This window comes from Pinus tabuliformis, chromosome 3_1, assembly GCF_031772625.1.
Source record: "Pinus tabuliformis cultivar Carrire ecotype Pingquan chromosome 3_1, CPIR1, whole genome shotgun sequence".
Classification (NCBI taxonomy): Eukaryota; Viridiplantae; Streptophyta; class Pinopsida; order Pinales; family Pinaceae; genus Pinus; species Pinus tabuliformis.
In genome coordinates, this window is record NC_142301.1 from 813,692,071 (window position 1) to 813,717,455 (window position 25,385).

Consider the following 25,385-nt stretch of genomic DNA (forward strand, 5'->3'; position numbering starts at 1 on the left):
TCCTTTCTTGTCCCTGTCTTAGCCTTTCATTGTCAACCCTTAGGTTGGTCATCTCAGTGCGCAACTGTTCGACTATTTCCAATAACGTTCTGTTTGCTTGTCGAGATTCTTCTCCCAGTTTCACCCACATTTATGGGTTAGTTTCCATATAAGGTGTGTTGGCTCTTGTTCTGCGTTATGTTCTGCCTCGCATCTTAATTATGTTATGTTTCACCCAGTAGCAATGTTTGACAATTAGTTTACCCTGCTTGGTCACAATGTTGAACATTGGGCTCTGATACTATATGTAACATGTATACACACTCAACTTAACCTAATAAAAAAAAATGTACATATTATCAACACTAGCATGCTCTCGTTCATGATCAAGGTCTAAAAACTTATAAAAAGAATGTAATATGCATTCACATATTTCATTGTACATAAGCGTTAGGGGCATTCAATGGTAACCCTTAGACATTAATTACTACCACACAATATTTAATTTACATTTGATGTTTATTGCACGATAAATCAATTGATAATCTTGATAGGTGATAACCTCGAGATATTCAGGCTTCATCCACCATCCATTTGTAGCTATCGTGACCGTGGATGGTGGATCATTCGGTTCCCTTTTCATAATAGATTTTTACCCTAACCCTTGGGCTAGAAGCCATTCGGTGCTCGACCATGTCAGGATGTTGGGCTCTGCAACTTATTTCATTTCTTCTCGGTTACGTTCTTCTCTAACTGAAAATATGCGTGAGTGACCTTATCATCAAGTAGAGAGATCATTCTGGTCATCCCTTCTTCTCCCATGCGAAAGGTGAGCTTCCTCTGAGGTCTGCATTTAGTAATACTTATTTCTTGGGGGTTTTGCTTCAATTTACCATGCAACTAACTCATTGTTACCCCTACAGGTTCCCTTCCTCCTCCAGCAATGACGATGTCCGCCAACCACCACAACCCTTATCAACTACTTCGTAGGTAACCAACTTCCCTATGTTCCTAGTAGAGGTATTTTCTTTACACAATATTTGTCTTTTACTAAAATCTAACATAGGTGTGGATTGCTTGTATCAGGTATAAAGTGGCCAAAGTTTGCGGCCCCTCCCTAAACAGGTAAATCCTTAAGGATTACAAACTTCCCATGGCTTCTTCGTTATGATTTTTTATTAATGTGTGTCTCTTTTTTGGGTTTTTGTCTCAATGGATAGGTTAGCTCGAATCCCATTTTTCTTCGGCAATGGATATTGTGTGTGGCCGTTCCAACACATATTTGTGCATTCTAATTTCCAGGTTTCTCTCTATTTCCCCTTCGACCCCTTCAGGGTTTTAATATATACCACTCTAGGTTTGTTGCAAGGAAAATAAAAAAATGTTACAAAACCCTCTCGGTTTTCTCTCTGGGCAGTTGACTACTCGATTCCTCAGAGACAGCCCTAAGCCTCTTAACTTTTACGGCCCTTTTGTTGATTGGATCCAAACTGAGGCCATGATCTTAATTTGTAAAGGGTTTAAACTTAGTGTTTTTATATTTATTATTTATGTGTAGCCTTTTCCAAATCGAAGCCTTCAGCTTCGACCTTTTAATGGTATTTTATGCTTTAAAGCTTAGCTTTTACTTGCTATACTTACTATTTCTACAATTTAACCGAACTGGGTATAAATATATTTGTTATGGTGTTGCTTTGGAACGATTTCAACTGTAGCTAAGTTGTGCTCACACCTACCTTTATCATTATAAGGTGTTATTTTATTTTAGATTTGTGAACTGATATGTAATTTATATATATGATGTTCCTTGTCCTGAAATTCAACATGTTTTTATTTACGCTATCGCTATATCAGTAGATGTGATAGTTGCTTCTTATATAAGTTTTTCTAGTTTTGATGAGGCTAAATTGCATGCACTTTCTTTTATGAAAGTTATATTATGCCATTAGAATTTATATAATTATAAACACATTTTCTTGTTCTCTAAATCCTAGGTTTTCCAGTTCTTCCGAACCATCCTTCCTACATAAGCTGCGATCGGAATTGGCTTCCCGCCTAACTCATTTTTCGGGTTATAGATTGTTCACCTAAGACTACTCGGTGCTTATTTCTTTTCTTAACAATTCGGTTTACTAGTCCTATGTCTCATGTTTTTAACATAGAACTAATTTCAATCAAATTAGCAATACTGGACTCTTTCCCAATTACATCAATGCATAGTTACTCTGTACAAGAATTTGTAACTAATTTGTCTATATATATGAGAATGCCAGGAATTTCTAGTTTTCTTTCCTCGTTGTCTTCCTTCATGCATTACATCATTAAGTCTTGCACTGGAATCTTAATCTTCATTAATAATCATAGAAGGGGGTTATCTTTTACTTTTCCATTCCTATTTTCTCCATTTTCAAGAAACTATTACATGCATGTACAAGACTAGCATCTAGGCTTTACTGAGAGAGTATTATATTGTTCTTCTCCATATAAGTCGTACTGTTCTATTTTGATTTTAAACAGAATAATTACTACTAGTTTATCTTCTTTTACTTTATAAGAAATATTAATCTTTAAAGAGAACATAGAAAACCAAAAATATTTAAATACTTCATATACCAACTAGAATCAAGAAGTCTCACCACCTGACTGTGAGGCTGGCAATAACATCTAGTCTTCCCCTGAGCTTCCTCTTGTCTAGATAGTGTAGGTGCTACTCTTATATTGTCCACTAACCAAACCTCAAGACCTCTGGTCCAGTTTGAGTTTCAATTTACAAGGAATCACCAAGGATTCGACTGGCTCCCGTCCAGCTCAAGAAGTCCATGGTAATTGCAACATTCTGCTTACCTGTACAACATCTTGTAACAAGTATCGTTCATCAGTTCCCTTTTTCCTTCCTTAAGTTGCCTTCTTCTCCTAGAAAAAGGTTTTCCCTCTTGGAATTGCCTCTTTCTAAGAGGAAAATGAGTTCACACTGACCTAACTATCTCGAGATATTTTCTTTTGTTTTATTCCACATGAATATTTTTTTTTTTTTATTCTATTTTTAATAAACCGTTTCTTTTTTAACCATGTTGAAATTACAACAGTACCTTGGTATTTCATTTAGACCATAATTAGTTGCAAGTTTGTGAAAAGGTAAAAATAACATTATTAAAACTGTAATGTAAATTCTTGAAGTCTATGGGTATGGGACGTATGTTGTATGTAAGTTGTAAATTAGAACAAATATTTTAGTCTTTTGGGTAATTTTTTTGGGAAAATCCCCTTTGAAAACTAGCATGTAATTTCTTATCCCTTTCACGAGATTTTAAAATTCCAAAAGATCATGGAAATACCAAGAACCATTTATGTAAAAAAATGAAAATCCCCTCAATTTGAATATCTGCATTCATGGGCATTTGAAAAGTGAGATGCGTTGAATTGACTGTCATAATTTAGGAGGAAGAGTCAATGGTCGAAGCTTTCGATAATTTTGTTGACGGTGAGCAAGCATTGATGTCTGGTTTATTTTCTGTCATTGTAGGTTTTTTCTTTTTTTCCTCTCAACTTGGTTGCTTTTAGGGACAAACCTTTTTTTTCCACATTTAAAATTATGGTATTTGCTTTTTTGTTGTTGATGTGATGATTGTTGAATTAAAAATATGGTAAAATTTTCAAATTGAATAAGTGGTTTTCATATAAATTTTTTAATTAATTTATTGTTTTTAAGATTATTAAAGTATGGCTATTCAAATATAAAAATGTCAATTATAATCCTTTTCAAATGATTTACATTATTTAAATTAAATAAACTTAGAAAATTTTATATATATAAAGAATTGTATTCTACATCTTCTTTTGCATAGCGAAAAACCAAATTCAAAAAGATAATTTTTTTTTTCCAACTATCCTGGTTAGAAACATCCATAAAAAGGAGTATTACTTATCCTTGTGTATGTTCCCAACATTGTTCATATGCCAACATTAAAAATTGACTAGCTAGTAATAGATCATCATATTAGTAAGATTTCAATCTTTTCTTAGTGTGTGACTTATATTCTTATTATTATTTAATTAATATATATATTTTGAGACATTCAATCATATAATATAGGAAAGATGTTTATAAAAAATGTGATAGGTTAATTTTTATAAATCCTCATGGGTATTTAATTATAAAATAGAAAAAAATTATAAAAAATAATAAAGTGATTTTTTTTAGTAAGTTTATTGTTGAGTAGGCAACTTATTTTTGGAATTAAAGTGATATTTATTATTGGTTTTGAATAAGCTTCCTTTAATTAAAGCTCAAATAAAAGAAATAGAAAAATTGGTATAATAGTTCATTAATATGTGTTCATATATTATTATGAAGAACTTTAAAAGATGGACATACGCATGTAGTACTTGCGACATAGGCTCCTTGTGATTGTTTAGCCTCATTTTCTTGCTTCACATAATCTTAGTGTGACTATAAAAGTTAAGAGAAAAAATTAATCTAATAGTGTAGGATAGGTAAGGAAAAACCATAATTAACATGGCATCCATGGTAAACATTAATAATATTTATTCTAACAATTTAAGAGAATTTAAGAAAATGCAAATGGGATTAATCATAATGACTGAGGTGTTAATTTTATTCCAAAGAGAATCATAATTTTATTATAAAGAAACAAAATTACATTTTCATAGGTCGAAGCCTTTCAACAAAACCAAGATCAAAATCATCGGAGACAAAAAAAAACTAGAAAAAAAAATAAAAAAAATCATCGCTTGTAATAATCATGAAGATTCCCTTTTTTCCCTTTCTTCTATGCACTTTTTGCCAGTTACCACCCAAAGATTCCACTCGAATGATTTCCATATCCAAACCCGACTCCACTTGCGGTTGGGATTTGTCTGAATCAAAATTTCCCGATTCATGAACTCTTTTTGTTCCTACAACTCCATTTGCTTGTATTACCATTTGTGTTGAAGGAATTCTTTCTTGAGTCCTCTCCCCATCATGGTCAATTTGTTCTGACTCGTAAGTCCTTTCCATGTTCTAATTATCCTTAGTATCTTGAGAAGGGATATCTTCCTCAGTTTCCTACTCTAACTCTGCAAAGTCAGTGTGCTGCCATCCTTTCATTTTTTGAGCTTCCCCTTTTTTCTTCTTTGGGTGTTTTTTGGTCTATGGACATGAATATTGTAGGTGACCTATTTGAAAACAAGTGCAACATATAAATGTTGTGTTTTTATAATCCAAAATCTGGTTCTGTTCTTATTTTCAATTTTTCAGTAGTATGTTGTTTGGTAAGCCTTTGCTGAAATCTATCTCTATACAAATCCGAGCAAAGGTAAAAAATCCTTCTTGTATCCAATCATTTTATGTTTTTTTGTAAGTCCCAAAATTATTCTCTATATCTTCCAAGACTTGTTGGCTTGAGGGAGCTTGGACCCAGGTTCATAGTTAGTTGCGCTAACCAACAAAGCCCTGCATTACCAACCCTTTCGGCAACAACCTGCGTAGCACAAGCTGTAGTCTCACTCGAGGCAGTATTATGGGATGTTAGAACTAGGTTTCTGCATCCAAAGGACTATGTGATGTGTTTCTTTTACTTCTAGGGCTTTATTTTGACCTTTGTGAACATTGACCCTTAAAACCCGAAAATTACAGTGACTAACAAATAAAAAATTCAAACCCTTCGCCGATTGATCTAAACATTCATAACAACATGTAATTAACCAGATATACCACTTTCGTGCATCTATTAAGTACTTTTCACAATAAATGCAGTAAACAGAGTGAACATAAAGTAAATTCAGAAGTAAAACATAACACACAGATACATAGATAAGGATCCAAAAAAGCCTTTATTATGTTCAGATCTTCTATTACAGACTCTTTTTACCCTGTGCACACAACTTCAGGGGCCTGCGCACTTAGTTGTGGACTTACCAAGGTCTCCGTCACACAATTGCAGGAGCCTTCCCCTTCGCCCAAGTACAAAAAAATAGATTTCTCTTACTTAGATCAAATACCCATACATGCTTAGATATCCTTCATGACTCTCTAAGACTCTTTATATCATCTTCTATTATAATACCATGGTCTGCGAACCATGGGCGGGTCACACAACAACTTAACTCTTAAAAAACTAAGGGGCTTTGACCTTCCTGAAGCCCCTTTGACTCCTGTCGACGTGCACACTCTGCTCCTCAAAATGCAGAGACTTTGCAATAATAACAAAATTAAAAAAAAAATTACCCCAATGGACACTATCCCAATATGCCCCCAACACAAAGTCGTTACTCGTCTCGAGTCACTCTGTTAGTGTCGTCTCAATCTTTGCCTACAAATCACTAAGTTCTATCTTCAACATTTGAAGATCAGTTGTTCCTTGCGTAATGGCCCAGCGAACTTCCTGAACCATTTTTCAGTAGTTGGACCTTCTGCAAGGCCCATGGTTCTTTGCATCTGCTGCATAGCCTTCAGCATGCTCTGCACTATCTCTGTCAACTGGCTGGCCTCATCTACCCAGGGGTGCGTCCGTGAAGATATGATGGATTCCTTCTGACGATGCTCATCGATCTCAATCTAGATGTGCTTGCCCTCCTTTTAATCTGGTGAACATTTTCACTGGTGCTAAGGTCCATGTTGTAGATCTGATCTCGCCGAACTGCTTCTGCTTTTCTTGGATTTCTACTTCGATTTTCTTCAAAGTTGGATCTTCCTGCAGTGAGGTCCATAGTTCGATGGCTTGTTCAAACAACTAGGTGCAGTCCTTGACTGCAGCATCTAGTGTATCCATATCTTCTTTAATAGAAGCCTCATGTTGCTCTCTAAATTCCAGAGGAGTGGTTGGCTTCAACTTAAGTTGGAGCTCAGATATTTAAAGTTGCAACACAAATCAAACTTTGCCAATTTCCTCCTTTGATTCTTTGAATGTGGAAACTAGCTTCTATATCTTTTTAGTGGAGGTCACTTCTATTGGAATATAGAGCTCGGGAAGCTTGTTGCAGGCTTGCGCTATTGTCGCTTCTAGCTGCTAACTATGTGCAATAACTTCTTCACGTTCCTTAAAGGCCTGCGCCTTTTCCTCGAACATCTACTAGTTATTGTTTTTTACTTCATTGATGACCAGTAGTGCGCATTGTTCCTGAACTCGGAGCTCATTTAATACTCCTTGATGAAGCTCATGCAGTGTATGAATAGGGAGAGTCGCATGGTTCAGACTCAAATCCTTCATATGAAAGAGGTGCACTCTTTCTTCTGAAGTATCAACGTGTAGTGATCCCTCTGGTAACTGCATCGTGCAGAGGTCCATGGTGAGCTTTGCTGCTAAGGCTGTCTCGCTCGCTTGCTTCAAGCTCGCCTGTCCAATGCTCGCTTGAATAATCCTTGTCTAGACCTGCAATTCCCTCAGGCCCTACTGCACCTTGTCCAATGTCTGATGGTACTAGTCCTCAATGTGGCTCCAAATATTCTCCATTGCGTTGCGGACCACATCACCGATCTCGTCTAGGTCCCCCTCCATGAGGACCAAAGGGGTCGCACTCGTAGACTTGTCAGACTTCTTCTTCTTGCGTGGTCCCGTGGAGCTCCACTTCTGCCTCTTTTTTATAATGAAGGGGGACTCCAAGCCTGTGCCCCCTTCTTGTTCACCCTCTGTCTCAACCTCTTCATTGGTGCGCTTTATTTCAGATTCGCTGAGGTCAATAGTGGCCTATGACGTGGTGGCAGTTTTCTCCTTTGGCACTTCTATCTCTTTGGTAGAGACCTTCTCTTTTGTTGCTTCTTTCTCCTTTACAGAAGCCTCCTTCTATTGCGTGACCTTTTCCTTTGTCGTCGCCTTTTCCTTCGCGGAAGTCTTCTATGTTTCCTTCTTATTCTCTTTCGCTGCTGCCATCACAACTATGGTTTTCTCTACTTCATCTTTGACAACCTTACTGATTCTTGTAGCAGCATAAGATGGGGTGAGCTAGTCACTCAGCGATTTACTGACGACCCCCATAATTTCATCTGCGGTGACCAAGTTTGGAAAATTGTGCCATATTCTCATGGCATATTTCTTCATGCGGATAAACAGATTATGAAAATCTACCTTGAAATCAGTGACATTCACATACTGGGCATGCAAGCTTGGTGATAACCGTGGCCGTTGGTTAATCACCATCCTCAACTCTAATTCAAATAGGACCCAAAATATTTTTGTCTCCATTACGCGGTCAGGGTCCTTTGTCTCCCACAATGAGGAGAATTTGGCGGCTTCACATAGGTCTAGATCATGATGAGAGAGAAGTGACTTTCCTTTGGTGGCCTCCATGCCACCATTGTCATCAACAACAATAGCCAGGCGTAATGAAATTCTTTGCCCTCGTCCTGGGTCTCTCGGCAATCTTCCAAAAACTTGTGACACAAATACTTAGCCCAATTATAATGGACTCATTTGATGCACTAGACAGTCATAGATACCACTAGTGCTGACACTTCATGAACGCAACATTTCCTCATGATCTTCCTGACTAGTATTTGTGCAGTGAACTACACCGTGCCATCTGATATGGAACTGATCGCATAGCGGGTCAAATTCTTCACCAACCCGAAGTCGCTCTTCATCTGATCTGCTAACTTCCTCTACTGTGATTTTCTAATGAAAGCATCCACTGGGTCTATTCCCTGATACGACAAGAGTTTTATCTAGTGAATCAACATATCCGTGATTGGGATGGGCCCTCCCAACCAAAGGCACCCATTATGAAACAACGTCAATAATTGATGGACAAAAACCATGTTAATGGCCTTGCGGCATAAATGTGCACCCATAACATGTTTAACAACCTCGCGCACTCAAATCCAGTTGCCCACTTCATTGGTTTGAGCCATGTAACATCTGACTCCTCATAGTATACCTTATTTAGGTACTTGCTCAGTTCTAGTTGTGGGAACTTCGCGTGATACCCGAAGTCCCAGTCCTCCATATTAAAATATGGTATTGAGGCCGGTAGATTTCCCTCAAAAGGTACGTTCTCTGGTAGCAATAGTGTGGAGACTGTTAGTGTCAGTGTTTGCATACTACCATCAGTGATAAAAAATCCTCTTTTCATATCATATTAGGCTCCCAATCTGAAATTTTTGTCATTCCACTAGGTCGTCATGCAAAAATTTGATCACTGAAGGTTGAATTAGGGTTTCCTATACTCATTTTAGAAATTTACCCCTTGCTGGCTCATTTTAACCTTGTTGAGTATCCATTTTCCATAAAGGTAATGGCATCATGCCATCACATCAGTCATGTCATCTTGAAATTCAATCCTTCAAGGTCTCATTAGGTCTTTTAAGGTTTCCAAGGTCCCATTAGGTCATTAGGGTTTCCAATGTTCCAATAAAACTCCATTCCATTGCATAAGAGTAGCAAATAAAAGGTGATCAAATAACATCTCTTCACCATGTGAAGATGATTTGTAAAGAGATATTTTTATTTCATCATGTAATTTTATGTTCACTATATGTAATAAGTATTGTTCCTAAGCTGCCAACTCAATCTCTATATGCCAACTTCATTAAATCAAAGTCAAATTCAAAAAGGTTCTCAAAGACCATCAAAAGATCAACTTTTCAAAGGAAACAGTGAAGTGAAAGGGTAAAGTTTCAAAAGGTTAAGTGAATGCGAAAGGGAGTTTTGTTTTCCCAAGGGTGCCTAAATCATCATTTTCCATAAGCATTAAACCTAATTTCCTCTCCCACTGAGCTATGGTTGGCTATGGAATCAGAGAAATCTAAGCATAGGAGGCCTAAGGGAGGTCATTTCATCAAGTATGAGACCACTCCAACTCAGAAACATCATGTCTCCATCATTTTTCAAGAAGTCATTCCAAGGGACAAATCATTTGCCACACATAGGGCCAGTTTCGCTTCAAAATATGATTCCAACCAAAACGAAATGAATTTTACAAAAGTGAGAGTGGTTCTTGTCCATAATAGACCAAGGATGAGAAAAATCCTTCATTTTTACACAGGGGTTATGGTTTTGGAAAAATGTCAAAAATACAGTTGCTACAAGAGAGTTGTTGCACTTCTGGAGTGACCTTGGGAAAATCACCGTTGCTCCTAGTTGGAGTGTCCAAATGACTTTCTTGATGCATCAAATGATAACTAGACAGATATTTCTTTCCAATGAGATATCATGAGCTCAATTTTGATTTTAGGAAGACCTCCAAAAGTTTCCTGAAAGATCACACTTCATTTTTGCATCCTCATTCTACAATTTTTGGCCAGTTTTGGGAGAATTGATTTTTGAGGGGATATAATTGATCATTTTTAGTGCTTGATAGGTCCATTGTGTAGCCAAGAGAGATATAGTTCCAACGAGCTATCATGGGCTAAATTTGGACTTCAGAAAGGCACTTCAAAGTTGATTTTAAGTCGGTGTTGTGCACTTCCTTTTGGTGCTGCGCACTTGCCCATAAATTAGCTGCATGGTCAAACGCGCAATGCCCTGTGCTTTTTTGGGACACTTTTTGGAGGAATGGAAGCCACCAATGGATTTAGAAGGACCAATACATCTAGGAAAACCATGTTTCTAGCCCTGGAATGCAAAATTGGCAGGTGAAAAAGGCAAAAAACTACCAAAAAATCATGTTTCTGCCTCATTTTTGGACCAGGTGCTGCGCGTTTGACTAGTCTTGGGAGAAAGGCTTTTTTGGGGTCAAATCAATCCCATTTTGAAAACCAAAGGCATTTTTGGAAACCATACAGGATAAGCTTTCCAATGAGCAATCCTGAGATCAATTTGGACACCATGAAGGTAGGCAAAAGTGGGTCTAAAGATGGCACTGTGCGTTTGACACTCGCGATGCGCGTTTGACAATTGCCCTAGTTTTTCACTGTTCTTCTCCAAATTTGAGTTTTACCTATGGGAAATCAATATCTTACTGATGTAATTGATATGATTTATGTAATTATCACATTTTTATTGCTACCTAGGCTAAGTACATTAGGTAAATGGCCTCCATGAGATGTAATGAATCAATTTACTTAAGTTAGGGATGAGTCACTTTGACCACCCTACACTCTATCTATCAGTTCAGTTTTCGTTGTAACTGCTCCTCCTCTCATGGATTCGACCCCTGAGCCTAGGATGAGTTGGTTTGAGGCCTATATCCTGTAAATTCTCAATCATTCTATAAGTTGGACTCTATTGGATGTTGTACTAGTGTTTCGGACTTTGGCATGGAATATATTGGTTGAGTTGCAGATACTTTGGTGGGATTCCTATGGCATGGTATTTTGATGTTGTTTCCTCTTCAGTTACATGTGTGTGGATGCTTTGTACCTTTCATGATCCATTTCACTTCTAAATATGTTTGATTTTCAAGATGTGATAAGCAGAATACATCTTCTATGCTCTGTTTTGGGAAAATCATCGTAATTTGTTTTATTTATTCAATTTAAAAAGAATTCATGATTTTCATGCTATTTTTAGCACTCACTAGTCTAAACCATTTCATCACAATACTACAAAGTGTTAAACTAACTTGCCTACCTTGTCCCATTAGATGTCTTCAATTCTGATTCTCTTTTGCTTTGACCTAGTTCACTCTCTGACCTAATTCACTCATCCAATGACTACCCCAATCAAATCAAATTAAACAAACCATGAGCTACTATATCTAGCCTAAAACCCTAATCCATCCAGCCTTCTTGGCTATGATCCCTTGGAGAGATCCCTCTCCGGCTTGGTAGGGCTAGCTACCAAGTCAAAAGATTGGTCTATGGCTATCTCAGTTGGACTCTTCCTCAACCTTGGAGATTTGGAGGAGTGATAACATACTAGTGCCATTGCTGGGGAGCGAAAGCTCTATCTTCCCTGAGAAGGAATGAAAATTATGTAGATCTAATTATTGATGGTGAAGAGCAGTTGGACACATAGGAAGGTTTTACCATTCACCGCGCGACTCCATTGACTGAAAGATCCAGAAAATCAACACTTCATGGTGACTCCACTAGGTCACTGAAGGTTGAATTAGGGTTTCATTTACTCCTTTTAGAAATTTACCACTTGTTAGCTCATTTCAACCTTGCTGAGTATCCATTGTCCATAAAGTTAATGACATCATGCCATCACATTAGTCATGTCATATTGAAATTCAATCCTTCAAGGTATCATTAGGTCTTTTAGGGTTTCCAAGGTCCCATTAGGTCATTAGGGTTTTCAAGATTCCAATAAAACTCCATTACATTGCATAAGACCAGCAAGTAAAGGGTGATCAAATAACATCTCTTTACCATGTGAAGATGATTTGTAAAGAGAAATGCTTATTTCATCATGTAATTTTATGTTCACTATATGTAATAAGTAATGTTCCTAAGCTGCCAACTCAATCTCTATATGCCAACTTCATTAACGTAAAGTCAAATTCAAAAAAGTTCTCAAAGAGCATCAAAAGATCAATTTGTCAAAGGAAACAGTCAAGTGAAAGGGTAAAGTTTCAAAAGGTTAAGTGAATGCCAAAGGGAGTTTTCTTTTCCCAAGGGTGCCTAAATCAAACAATGTAAACTTTGAAACGGGAACTATAAACTCAAAACAGGAACTCTAGCCAAAAAACGCCAAAAAAACATAAAAAACAATGCTAAAAACGAAAAGTGTGTATACTGGGAAAATGGTTTTTTTTTTTAGGGACAATTTTGAACATGTTTTAAAAATGGCAGCGAAAACAAAATTTTCGTGCAAAATATAGCTTGAAAACGAAAAAGTGATTATACTGGAACGATGATTTTTTTTTAGGGTCAATCTTCAAAATTTAAAAGAAGTGCTAGTAAAATGATCCAATAACATAAAAATGACTCATAACTTCTCATTTAACACCATATGGAAATCAAAAATTTTATTTCAAGATAGGATGCATACATCAGTTAGATAAACTATCTTAAACAATTATTCAAAATCACCATCAGAATTCACATCTTCAGATGAGTGACTAGATGTTGACGAAGATGTTCCAGATTCTTCTCTTTCATCAACTAGTGCCCCATCTGAGTCCACATGCATGCCCATCATTTCAAGTTTCAAAATTCTTCTAGATCTACGACTAGTTTCAGCAGACTCCTATCTCAACACTGTTCCTTCTGGTAATAACCTTTTCAGAATCTCTATCGTCTTGAAGTGAAGAGTTCCTCTCTTTGTTAAATTGAAGTCATATACAAGTATGTCAACATCCTCCAATTTCAATATGTCTGTGCAGTGACTATTTATATTTGTACCCTTTCTTTTTCTCTTTCCGCCATTTTTTTGTCAACTACCATCTTTGGCTTATACACACCATTGAATGGGTGTGTATTTGTGGCATACCAATGTACTTCAACACTTGTAACATCCTCATTTTATGTAAAGAGCTTTATAACTTTAGCAACCCAGAATGGATAGCCATTGGGATCTCCATCTGCTAGCACTGCGATCATTCAACCTCCTTAATATCCTGTACTGAACCCCTGTAAAGGTCTTCCCTAGCTTCACGTTGTGCATGAGATCTTCTGGAACCAATATACACCTCTCTTTCCTTTGCCTGTGAAGAATTAATAGTACCTTGAGATTGTTGTTGTTCAATAATGTTTATTTCCTCATGTGCATTCGACACGTTTTGTGGCCAAATAAATGGATTTTTCAAAGGTATATCTTCATTTGATGTTGTTGAAATGATATAACTTTGATTATTGAAAAATGACTCCCACCAAATTGAATCAGCAATGTCAAAGTACTCATATGTATATCTAATACACTTTTTAATTTCTTCTAGGCAATCGGAATAATTTATATCTCTATTTTGTTTGCGTTCATTATGAACTTCACCAACTGATTGTAATAACAATATTTTTGATGCAAATATTGGATGATCTGGAATGAACTTCAAAAATTGCAAACCTGATGACGGTGCCCATTCTGCAGTCGCTGAATACTTCTTGCCCCATATTAGTATTTTCTCATCAATTTTTTTGATACGAAATTGATATTGGAAGCTAATGTCATTAAGTTGTTCAATGCATTTCCCCTCACCATATGATCCCATAATAAACCTTCGCATGTCAACTGTTTCTTTCAACACATCAAAATTAGGCTCTGGCATGTATTATTTCTTAATACATTCAATTAATGATGGCAAGCTCCCAACTTCCTTCCTCCTCAACGTGACTGAAAAACCACTGAACATTTGATCAATATGGTCATGAGTGTGCCCAACAAGAAGGAAACCAACCTTTACCTTCTAAAAAATTCTCAATTCAACAAGCATGTTTAAATATTCAAAAACAAACTGATTTTTGTTTTCACGGCAAGTGTTGTCCAATTGTAGATACAAAACTTTAGGAAGATTACCAGACCAATGATAAAGCACATCATGAATTATGGTTATGGTCAGATTTGCATCATTATGAATATTTGGAGCTGTGAAGTACACCTTTGGCAACATTTTCTCATTGAAGACCATACAATCAACCAATTGATACTGAATAAAATTTTCCTCTTGTAAATTTTTGGGTGTGCGAACAAAATGTGGTAAAAGTGTTTTCTTCTTGTCCATACCATCAATTATCGAACCCAACTATTTATTCAGATTATCATAACACTTCTTTCTATGCTTGTATAACTTTTTCCTTTCATTTGTTTGTTGTTTATGATGCTCCTGAAGTTCTTTGACAATTGAATCTACACAACATAAAAGAAAGCCATTAAGAAATATGTTTTCATACTTGATGAATATACAATTTTAAAAGTTGAAGTTATGAATGCTTACCTCTTTCTGACCTTTCACATTTGTCCCTTTTTGATTTAAGAGAAACACATGTACTGGAAATCCCCATCCTTGTCTTCTTAGGAATACGGACGTTGTTGAATTCTTTCTTCCATACCTTCACAAAATATTGATATGTAATAAACCGGCCATGTCCCTCAGCACTTTCTGCATATTTTTTGTATAAGTTGTAGATTTCTCGTCTTGAAAAATTATTCGGAATATGTATTGTCTCTCTATTTGGCATACACTCTCCATGCTTTGAAAAGAGATCTTTCATCCATGACATTGCAGTGTTTGATAATGGCCCAAACTGTCTTTTATGATGTACTTCAAAATAAAATGTGGGATCCTTTTCCAAATTTTTTTGAATTCTCGAGAGACGAAAATTCCCAATCGAATGAAATTTTTTGAAAGCTTTTCTACAGATAAATAAAGTCCTAATATGATAATCATAACCTGACAATGTAGATTGCATGCACCCAACTAAATATGAATTTTGCATGCTTTTATTCATTGAAAAATATCTCTTCCTGCTCTCTAATGTAAATTTGAAATCCATATGTTTCAAGCAATCTTTTTGGCAACATTCACTTGAAATGAGTGCGCTAATAGAACTTCTTCTCGTCAGATATTCTTCTCTACCCCTTGTATAACTAGAACATATTGCATTGATACGAAAAGGTCTGCTCCTACTCCTCGATACAATATTTTTTGGCAACATCTCCATCATTGGATCATCATTTGTATAAGGATTTTCATCATCATTAAGAGGAATGTTATCCACACTATGATCAACTGTGCTTTTCAAACACTGACTTGGAGGATATTCTTCATCTTCCCCTTCTTCAGTGCTACTATCAGAGTCCTTAGAATTCGGACTCAATGGAAAATTTGACTCGATGTTTATTAGATATTCTTCCTCATGTGCATTTTCAATGTTGCTCTCATAGTCCATAGAATTAGGACTAAGTGCATCATCTTGTCCTTCATCACTACTACCTTTATACTCATTAGAATTAGGACTAAGTGCATCATCTTGTCTTTCATCACTGCTGCTCTCATAGTCCTTAGAATTAGGACTAAGAGGACATTGTGACACTCCATTCTTCTCAAATTCATCATCACGCTCTTCATCATTGTTGCGCTCATAGTCCTTAGAATTAGGACTAAGTGGACACCGTGACACTCCATTCTTTTGAAATTCATCATCCTGCTCTTCATCACTGTTGCTGTCATAGTCCTTAGAATTAGGACTAACTGGAAACCGTGACACTCCATAATTTTGAAATTCATCATCCCGCTCTTCATGAAAGCTGCTCTCATAGTCCTTAGAATTAGGACTAACTAGACACCGTGACACTCCATACTTTTGAAATTCATCATCATGCTCTTCATCACTCTTGCTCTCGTAGTCCTTAGAATTAGGACTAAGTGGACACTTTGACACTCCATTCTTTTCAAATTCGTTATCATGCTCTTCATCACTGCTGCTCTCATAGTCTTTAGAATTAGGACTAAGTGGACACCATGACAATCCATTCTTTTGAAATTTGTCATCATGCTCTTCAACATTGTTGCTCTCATAGTCCTTAGAATTAGGACTAAGTGGACACCATGACACTCCATTCTTTTGAACTTCACTGTCATGCTCTTCATCACTGCTGCTTTCATAGTCCTTAGAATTAGGACTAAGTGGACACCATGACCCTCCATTCTTTTGAAATTTGTCATCAAGCTTTTTATCATCGCTGCTTTCATTGTCCTTCAAATTCGGACTAAGTGGAATTTGTGACTCTTTATTTATTTGAAATTCTCCATTCCCTCTTTCATCGGTGCTACTCTCATAGTCCTTAGGATCAGGACTAAGTGGAAGAATTGACTTTCTATTCATAGTGGAAGAATTCCTGCTATATTCATCCATATGAATAGAGTTGTTATGCGATGAAGATGTTGATGTTGTATAAATCGAAACTTCACTATCAAAACAATCCATCCCTTTCAAATAGAAGATGTTGAATTATACAAATGGAGAGTCTCCTAAAGATATTATATAGCTTAGAGAATGAAATTTTCCCTCCAAAAATTCTTCCCCCAAAAAATTTCGCGAAAATATTCCCTCCTAAAAGTTTGTGAGATTTATTTCTCTTCATTATTTTATTCTACAATTTAATGAAAAATGTAGACTAATTTTTTTTATGAAATAAATCATTAAAGTTAAAATTGTAAACCACAACTTCTACCTAAATTATTTTAATAGTCAAAGTATATAATATTTACGCCGTAAGGCGTTCCCATTTGAAATGAACTCCCCTAGTTGTCTATCTGTCACCCTCAAATACCGTCAGATTATATGTTAGACGATGGAGAGAGGTTGAGCCGTTGATTAGCGCGGTCGATTTCTGCCATAGCCGGGGGTTCATATCGCCGGAAGTCGGAGAGACTAAAATGGCTTCATATCACCGGAAGTCGGAGAGACGAAATTGGCGATATGAATCTGATAAGGGCAGGTATGTCAACCCAATTGCTGGATTAGTGCCTGATCCTGAACCTGAACGCGAGACAGGTATGACAGGTATGTTGGACCTGCCAGAGAGTTGTATACTGGTCATTTTCTCCTTGACTATGCCGTGCGACATTGGCAGATTGTCAGTTGTCTCCAAGCTCTTCAATTCTGTGGCCTATTCGGGCGATCTGTGGAACAAATCCCTTCTTAAAATATGCCACCAGATCGTATCCAGGGCTGACCCCCCTGTCCCAGCTTCAATGGTAAAACTGTGCGCTCGCCTCGTCGATCCAATTCTCATAGATGGGGGCACAAAGGTATTTATATATCACTTATTCTCAGGGTTTTGGTTGTCATATTTGGGAAAACGCCGTTCATCAACTCATTAATAATTCATATTCATATGTTTTTGTTCTGCTGGAACAACAATAGATGGCCTGGCTGGAAGGATCCCCAGCGAAATTGGGTTACATGTGACTCCAGGTTTGATTATCAATCTTCTTCTTTTTATTTTTCAATTTGTTTGTTTAAGGGTCTCCTTCTCTTGTTGGTTTTGAGGTCACAGTATTCTGTGATGGCCTCTCATGGAGTTATCTGGTTCAAAAATCATATGCAGGCAGCTATTGGCCTTAGAGCATGACGATGATTTGGAGTTCTTTGGGGCTAATTTTTTGGTCGACCCCATATTGTATTTTCCGAAAACGAGGCTCAGGAATGCCTACATTGCTCTACAGTTATGGAGGATTGCGTGTGTTCAAAGCGATCCTTCTAATGTAAGTGGAAGCTGGGTGGGAGTCAATTTTTGCACAGTTGTGTCTTTCGCCTTTGGACCAATGTTGTGGTTGGGGTTTATCTGAATCATGCTGAGATTACTGGATATGCCTTTGGATCAATGTTGTGGTTGGGGTTTATCTGAATCACGATTCATGCGGAGATCACTGGATATTTCCCTGGGGAGCTTAGGTTTGGGCTATGATCTATCAAAGGTCAGATGCCCAGGCGGTAAGAGACTCTGAGACAGCCAAATTAACGCCTAATGAGTACCTTCCTCTTGATGTATTGAATACCCTCTTCGCTTTGGGTCTTCCTGTTGATTGCACTTGCAGGGAAGTTGCACACATTTTGTCTTTGCTTAGCCTTCTGCGGCAGGTTGAAGATTTTACGTAGACTTTTATAGGTCACTTGATTCTTTTTAGAATTTGGTCCTACTTTATTCATTTAGAGTTTTGGTCATGTGTTTGTATTCGTTTGAAGTCTTTGTTGTGGTTCTTAATCAACACCAATTTTCTTTCAAGCTCTTTGGAACATTAATATGACAGTTATTAGTGTTTGCCGTCTCTGTGCCTCTGCAACTCATTTTTTTGCCGCTTCAGAATTCAATCATGTTCTTTGTGGTTACTTGACCTTCTTTTTCAGAGATTTAATCATACTTCCTAATTGGATCTTTCAACCTCCTCAGGCCTCATGTTCATGCATTTCGATACATTTTTGTGAGTTCGTCTTTAGTTTCAACTCATAAGTGTTTAGGCATTGGTGTTACTCCCTTCTCAGGGTCTGGTTCTTTGCAAACACTCATCCACAAAACACAGGGTATCTATCCAGACCTTGTAGCCCAGACCCATTTTTTATTTTTCACGTCTTTTCATACTTCCCTAAATTGCACTTATAAGGTGTGTTTGTGTACATTCACCATGTGGTTATGTTTACAGTGATCTAAAAGCTGTGTATATTTGACTTCTGACTTGTTGCTGTTGTTGGGTGAACTACCAACCGCCCAACCTTAATGCCTAGTATTCCCAGTCTGCCGTAGATAAATGGCCTTGCTCTCTATTTCATAAAAGAAGCAATGATTCTCTAGTTTTTTCGATTGTTTTTAGTGTCTGTTCTTTTTATAAGTTGTGTGCTCTTTGTATGGGGTTCAAGCTAGCGCATGATCCTGGTTAACTCTCCTTGTTTTTAAACAGAGGAAACCCTCACAGAGTATACATTAACGTTATGGCTTGTGTTCAGATTCGAGGTGCTGGCAGAATTATCAGTGGTTTGGTGGTTGGAGATCCGTGGTCAAATCGACTGCAGGCTTTTGTCTCCGAATACCAACTACAGAGTGGTGTTTGCCCTTAAATTCACAGAAAATCCGTCTGGGTGGGAAGTGCCAATTAGGTTTTCTGTTACAACGCCAAAGGGAGAACAAACGGAATTAGAGAAGCGTTTGAATGAAAGAAGAGGTGAAAACCAGGGTATAAATGGTGGATGGATGGAAGTGGTTGCAGGAGAATTTACAACCAGACCCGAAACAGACGATGGTGATGACTCTCACATCAAATTATATGAAAGAAGTGTTACGGAGGATTCCTAAACGTGGGGCTTCTTCTGGTCGGCGTGAAGATTGAGCCCATCTACACATAATTGCATCTATTGTGTATATTGCATCTGTTTCATGTTGTAGACTTAGTTGCATTTATTGTGAATAGTGCGTCTGTTTCGTCGACGCGGGTGGTTGTGTCCCTCCCTACACATATTTTATTTGGTTTTGGAAGTTGCACATGATGACTCTGTTTCGTAGGCTACTTTGTTGACTTTGTTGAGTTTTACCATTAAATAAAACAAAACCGGCCCTGATTTACGAAATGAAAAAAGCCTCATTTTCACGAGATTTTATTTCCTTTTCTAGATGGCATTTTTGGTTTTTTGATAAAAAGGCAAGCACTTATTTTGTAGTTGGTAACTATGTTGGAAAAGATTTTGACTGAATTGAGAGTTACATATTGTTAGCGTTGGTCTTTTCCAATGCATATTTTTCCATTGAGCTAAGTATTGTGATTCATGTAGGATTATTATCTGCCTAGTTGTTATGCCCTCTAAAATAAACTCTCCAAAATGTTGTCGTGTCAAAATATGTGCCATTCGATTTGGTTGTTAGATGATAGAGTAATCCTTAACCGTTGATTTGAATTGCGCAATGTCAGGCGCCACGCTCCATACGAACCGTCAACCGTCTTTCAACAAGATACGTTGTGGTGAGCACAGACGAGAAGGAGGCGCCTAGGGAGGCAAGACATCGTGGTGGTGTGGAGGGAGAGACATTAGTATTCGCAGAACCACAAAATCGATGGCCACGCTCAGCCAAATAATCAAGCAAGACCGTCATCCCGTCTGGCTTGCCGATGCGCTGATTCTTTTAGCCGTTGCATACAGCGACAATCCTCGGCAGGAACTTGAAACACTGAATACCACATTCGGCTTGCCGGAAACGGCGATCTATGAATTTCTGGAAGAAGACAAGCTGCGAAAAGAAGGCTTCGAGATTGGCCGAAAGCAAGTTCTTCTGGTCGTTAAAAGCCTGGCCAAAGATCACATGATCATCGCCTGCAGAGGCACCACGGGGTTTATGGATGCGCTAAGGGATCTCAACATAATGCAGAGGTCCTTGAGCCTGGACGCGGGAGCTGCTCATGCGGGGTTTCTTGACAGAGCCAAGAGCATCCCATTGAAGTATCTTAGGCGCCAGTTAATAGAAGGGAACGAAATTGTATTGACGGGCCATTCTTTAGGAGGAGTCGTTGCCTCGTTGCTCACCCTCAGATTGTTGGAATCGAGCCCTAAGTTTTGCCACGAACAAGTTCAATGTTATTCGTTCGGATGCCCTCTCTTCGCGGATTCAAAATTGGCAAAACATATAAATTCGCGTTACAGAAGACACTTTGTGCATATAGTTTCCAAGAGCGATATCGTCCCCAGGCTTATGCCGTTTGCGCATTTTCTGTACACCCTGTGGGCTGGCTTGGAGGTCGGCCCACTGGAAGATGGGTCGTCTCCATGCTATACAAAGAGATTGGTCAACACCGGTTTCTTTAGTTATCTGGATGTATGTTTCAATTGCCTCGTAAGGAGCGAAGGAACCGTCTCTGAGTGTTGGGGTTGCTTCTCGAAGTAGTGAGGGGTTGAATCGTGCTTTCCTTTGGTCTGTGTCTCAGTCAACAATACTTTGTAAGTGATTTTGAAACTTTTGTAACGACATCTTACAATATTCCCGTAGCTAAAATTCATTTGATTGAGCTGAAAATTGCGCATGACTTAGCATCATCCCAATGCAGAAAATTTAGTTGAGATCGAGAAAATAACCGGTGGCTTCGTAACGCAAATTGGCAGAGGAGGATTTGAGCGTCTACGCCATGCATGTCTCTATGCCATCTAAGTACTGTCAAAAACATCGAAACAAGGAGAGCAAGAACCCTCAACAGAGGCATATATTATTGCTTGAGAGGTATATATAATTGCTTGATTGATTAAGGTCTCATGTTTTCATATATAAAAAACAAAAAATTGTCATTAAAAATAAAATGTCAAAAATTTTGTTGTCATAAAAATTAAATGGTTTGATCTCTCTTTGGGCAGTTTTGGAGAAATGTGTGAAAACAAAACAGTGCCACGTGGGAAAAACAAGGTATAATATAAGTTTCTTTGCGTTCGAAATTCCACCATAAATTCGTGTGTCGTTTGTGGCATATTGCGGTGAAGGAGAATTATAAATATTGATTTACCATTATATGTCCATGGTAAACTTCCCTGACCTATGGTTGATCTTGTTTCGCAACTGTTGGATAAGGATGTGAGAGCAATACCGTCTCCATGCTGTACAAAGAGATTGGTCAACCCAGGCTTCTTTAGTTATCTGGATGTATGTTTCAATTGCCTTGTAAGGAACGAAGGAACCGTCTCTGAGTGTTGGGGTTGCTTCTCGAAGTAGTGAGGGGCTGAACCGTGCTTTCCTTTGGTCTGTGTCTCAGTCAAAAATACTTTGTAAGTGATTTTGAAACTTTTGGAACGACATCTTACAATATTCTCGTAGCTAAAATTCATTTGATTGAGCTAAAAATTGCGCCTGACTTAGCATCATCCCAATGCATAAAATTTAGTTGAGATCAACAAAATAACCGGTGGCTTCGTAACGCAAATTGGCAGAGGAGGATTTGAGCGTCTACGCCATGCATGTCTCTATGCCATCTAAGTACTGTCAAAAACATCGAAACAAGGAGAGCAGGAACCCTCAACAGAGGCATATATTATTGCTTGAGAGGTATATATAATTGCTTGATTGATTAAGATCTCATGTTTTCATATATAAAAAACAAAAAATTGTCATTAAAAATAAAATGTCAAAAAAATTTTTGTCGTAAAAATTAAATGGTTTGATCTCTCTTTGGGCAGTTTTGGAAAAATGTGTGAAAACAAAACCGTGACACGTGGGAAAAACAAGGTATAATATAAGTTTCTTTGCGTTCGAAATTCCACCATAAATTCGTGTGTCGTTTGTGGCATATTGCGGTGAAGGAGAATTATAAATATTGATTTACCATTATATGTCCATGGTAAACTTCCCTGTGATGCTCTATTATGTCCAACCTTGTGTTTGATAGGAAAAAAAAATTTCTAAATCACTATATGTCCACTCGTTTTAACTAACAATCTTGTTATTGAACATGACCAAATGTTTTATAGAAGTGACCGACTCAAAAACAAGACTCGACATTCCATTGAATGCAAGCCATGAATTAGAGTATCTATAATATCTGGGAGAGAACTGGTGGATACAAATGTCATTGAGCTGAGGAAAAATAGTCATATCCTCTCGTATGTAAGCTTTGTTCATGTAAATATATTCATATTTGTGGGTATGAAGATATTGGAGAACTAGAAATGTAATGGTGTCTTGGATTTTGAATTTTATCTCTCGGGGAGATAAATGATTTTGTTAGTAAATATTGAAATCTTTTGGGATGAATAAGTGGTAAAATAGGTCAATATGAGCACAGTGTGGAAACTGGCGGAGTTGGCCATGCTGGGAATAAAAATCCAACACAATGAAAAACAGGCAACGAATGAAGTTATAAGTGAATTGAAAAACAACAACCGAATGAAATACAAACAACGAATGAAGTTGTAAGTGAATTGAAGAAAAGACATTTGATTTATTAGGGAAACTAATTCACTGGATCACAAATCTGTCCATGATCAAATCTTTTATGTGGCTCTAGCATCATACTAGACTAACAACTCATCTCCAAAGTATCTATATTCTCAAACTTATATCACCTACTTACATAGGTTGGGTTTCTATGGTCATAAAATATTCACTCTTTATCCTGAGAATATAAGATTTGTGAGAATCTCGCAAAAACCTTTAACTAACACAGTTTCATCCCGTATGACATCACTGGAGGCCGAAAGCAATTGAGCCTTTTTATCCCATCAATGCAACTTTTTAAATCCCCAAATACCTGAATACCTTTGATGTTGAGCCACTGAAACAAGTATAAAAAAACCCGAGATGCAATAATTTTTGCCCAGTTATTAGTACCCTACCACCTTAAAAACATGTTTATATTGTATATATGGCCGTAGTACCAGCTGAGATATGTCAAAATAATAATATGGTATAAGAACTCTTATAAAGGTTCATAGTTGTGTGTATGAAAGATATATAATTTATTAGTTATGTTGAACATATAAAAACCAGTCACAAAGTTTATAATATAGAGAAAATAAGATTGTCCTCCTCATAATCTGCAATCAAAGAAAAAGCATGTAAATTGCTTTGAAGAAAAACTGACTTTATTACATTCTTTGAAGAAAAACTGATTTTATTACATTGTTCCGAGAATTGTTGATCCTTTTGTTTAAATAGCCTTGCTTTGCCTTTGTCCATTTGAATTGGATACGGAGGAATTGTTTGGATGGCCAAAAGTGGTAGGAATCTGGGCAAAATAATTTCAAAAAATCTTGTAGATGCAGTGTTTGAATTTTATTTTTGATAGTAGAAATAGATTCAGCACCATCAGTAGAAATAGATTCAGCACCATCAAAAACGTCTTGGACACTTAAAATTTTGAAATTTAACAACTATAACTTGGATTTCCAAAAATCTTTACCACATATTTTCTAAATATAACCTAAATTTTCATAACAATCCAGACAATTCCTCAGCTAGTTAAACTATGGCATTTAGATTTGTTCTTACACAATTCATGGATCCTTTGATTCTATGCATGTGATGAAAACTGATAGGAGAGGCATGAGATTTGAAATCATATTTTGATATATTGATAACAAGGTGTAGTTTCTTATTTCAAATGTTCCACTAATCAATCTATAATAAGTTTGGAATTTCTAGGTGATATTTTTTTCCTTTGCCATTAGGATATTTAGAGAAAATAATTGTGGATAATTGTTTCACACTGTGTCTATATTTACACAGAATAAAAATTGGAGTATGAATTGTTTATAAAAATTCAGCCTCCCATCCATCCTTTTGATGTGTCTCGTCACGCGGCTCTATTTTCAGTTTTACTTTACATATTTATTGCCTAGCATATTTATTTCTTTACATATTTACGCCGTAAGGCGTTTCCCTCTGAAATGAACTCTCCAAACTGTTTTCGTGTCAAAATATGTGCCATTCGATTTGGTTGTTAGATGATCGGATAATCATTAACCGTTGATTTGAATTGAGCAATGCCAGGCGCGACGGTCCATACGAACTGTCAACCGTCTTTCACATGCTGCAGGCAACGATAGCAAAACTCGCCGTATTATGTGCCTGCCAGGAGAAAAAGAGAGGCTCAGACTCTTCAAAGCCGACCTCCGCCAAGAGGGAAGCTTCCATGCTGCCGTTGAGGGTTGTGAGTACATTTGTCATTTGGCAACTATAACGGATTTCGCCATTGAAGCACAGGTATTTTTTAACAACCACCCGAATGCACAACTTCCGGAAACAACGAATTTATTACTGGATTTTGACCCCTTTTTTGGATATAAATTTTCCCTTTTAATGTACTTTTTCTTCAGACACAGATGAATGTTATCGAAGCTGAGGTGAATGGTACTCTTGATATTTTGAGGACTTGCAGTCAGGCAAAGTCTGTGAGGCGTGTAATTTACACATCATCCATAACTGCAGCCTCGCCACTTAATGATGATGGCGAATTTAGGGACTGCCTTGATGAATCTTGCTGGACCCCAATCGATATCATGAGACGTGAAAAGCCTATTTTCTGGGTAAGTTCGCTGTTACTACTCACTTCAAAGATTTGTATTAAAAGATCCGTAAGTTTATCTTAACTTCAAATATAATCAATCTAGACTTATTAGGGTT

At 37.2% G+C, this 25,385-nt stretch overlaps 2 protein-coding genes across 2 annotated transcripts; both read left to right on the plus strand.

The window, feature by feature from the left end:
- Positions 1 to 572: 572 nt before the first annotated feature.
- Positions 573 to 25,366, plus strand: LOC149189965 (putative anthocyanidin reductase). Its single transcript, XM_089413329.1, has 6 exons — positions 573 to 808; positions 903 to 969; positions 1,066 to 1,104; positions 1,200 to 1,281; positions 24,753 to 24,965; positions 25,079 to 25,366. The coding sequence occupies exons 2-6, from the start codon at positions 923 to 925 to the stop codon at positions 25,349 to 25,351; spliced, it is 654 nt and encodes a 217-aa protein (XP_089269455.1). The 5' UTR covers positions 573 to 808; positions 903 to 922; the 3' UTR covers positions 25,352 to 25,366.
- LOC149189966 (uncharacterized) lies at positions 17,114 to 19,891 on the plus strand. Its single transcript, XM_089411992.1, has 4 exons — positions 17,114 to 17,550; positions 17,666 to 17,716; positions 17,850 to 18,006; positions 19,244 to 19,891. Exons 1-4 carry the CDS (start codon positions 17,537 to 17,539, stop codon positions 19,352 to 19,354), a joined length of 333 nt encoding a protein of 110 aa, XP_089268118.1. The 5' UTR covers positions 17,114 to 17,536; the 3' UTR covers positions 19,355 to 19,891.
- Positions 25,367 to 25,385: the final 19 nt, after the last annotated feature.

Bases quoted from the DNA above. Each gene is read 5' to 3' on its own strand.
- LOC149189965 (XM_089413329.1), top strand. From the start codon at position 923: ATGACGATGTCCGCCAACCACCACAACCCTTATCAACTACTTCGTAG. The intron at 1,105-1,199 runs GTAAATCCTTAA...CTCAATGGATAG, and splicing joins TGCGGCCCCTCCCTAAACAG to GTTAGCTCGAATCCCATTTT. The intron at 24,966-25,078 runs GTATTTTTTAAC...CTTTTTCTTCAG, and splicing joins ATTTCGCCATTGAAGCACAG to ACACAGATGAATGTTATCGA.
- LOC149189966 (XM_089411992.1), top strand. The intron at 17,717-17,849 runs GTTTGATTATCA...AATCATATGCAG, and splicing joins TGGGTTACATGTGACTCCAG to GCAGCTATTGGCCTTAGAGC. The intron at 18,007-19,243 runs GTAAGTGGAAGC...GCTTGTGTTCAG, and splicing joins TTCAAAGCGATCCTTCTAAT to ATTCGAGGTGCTGGCAGAAT.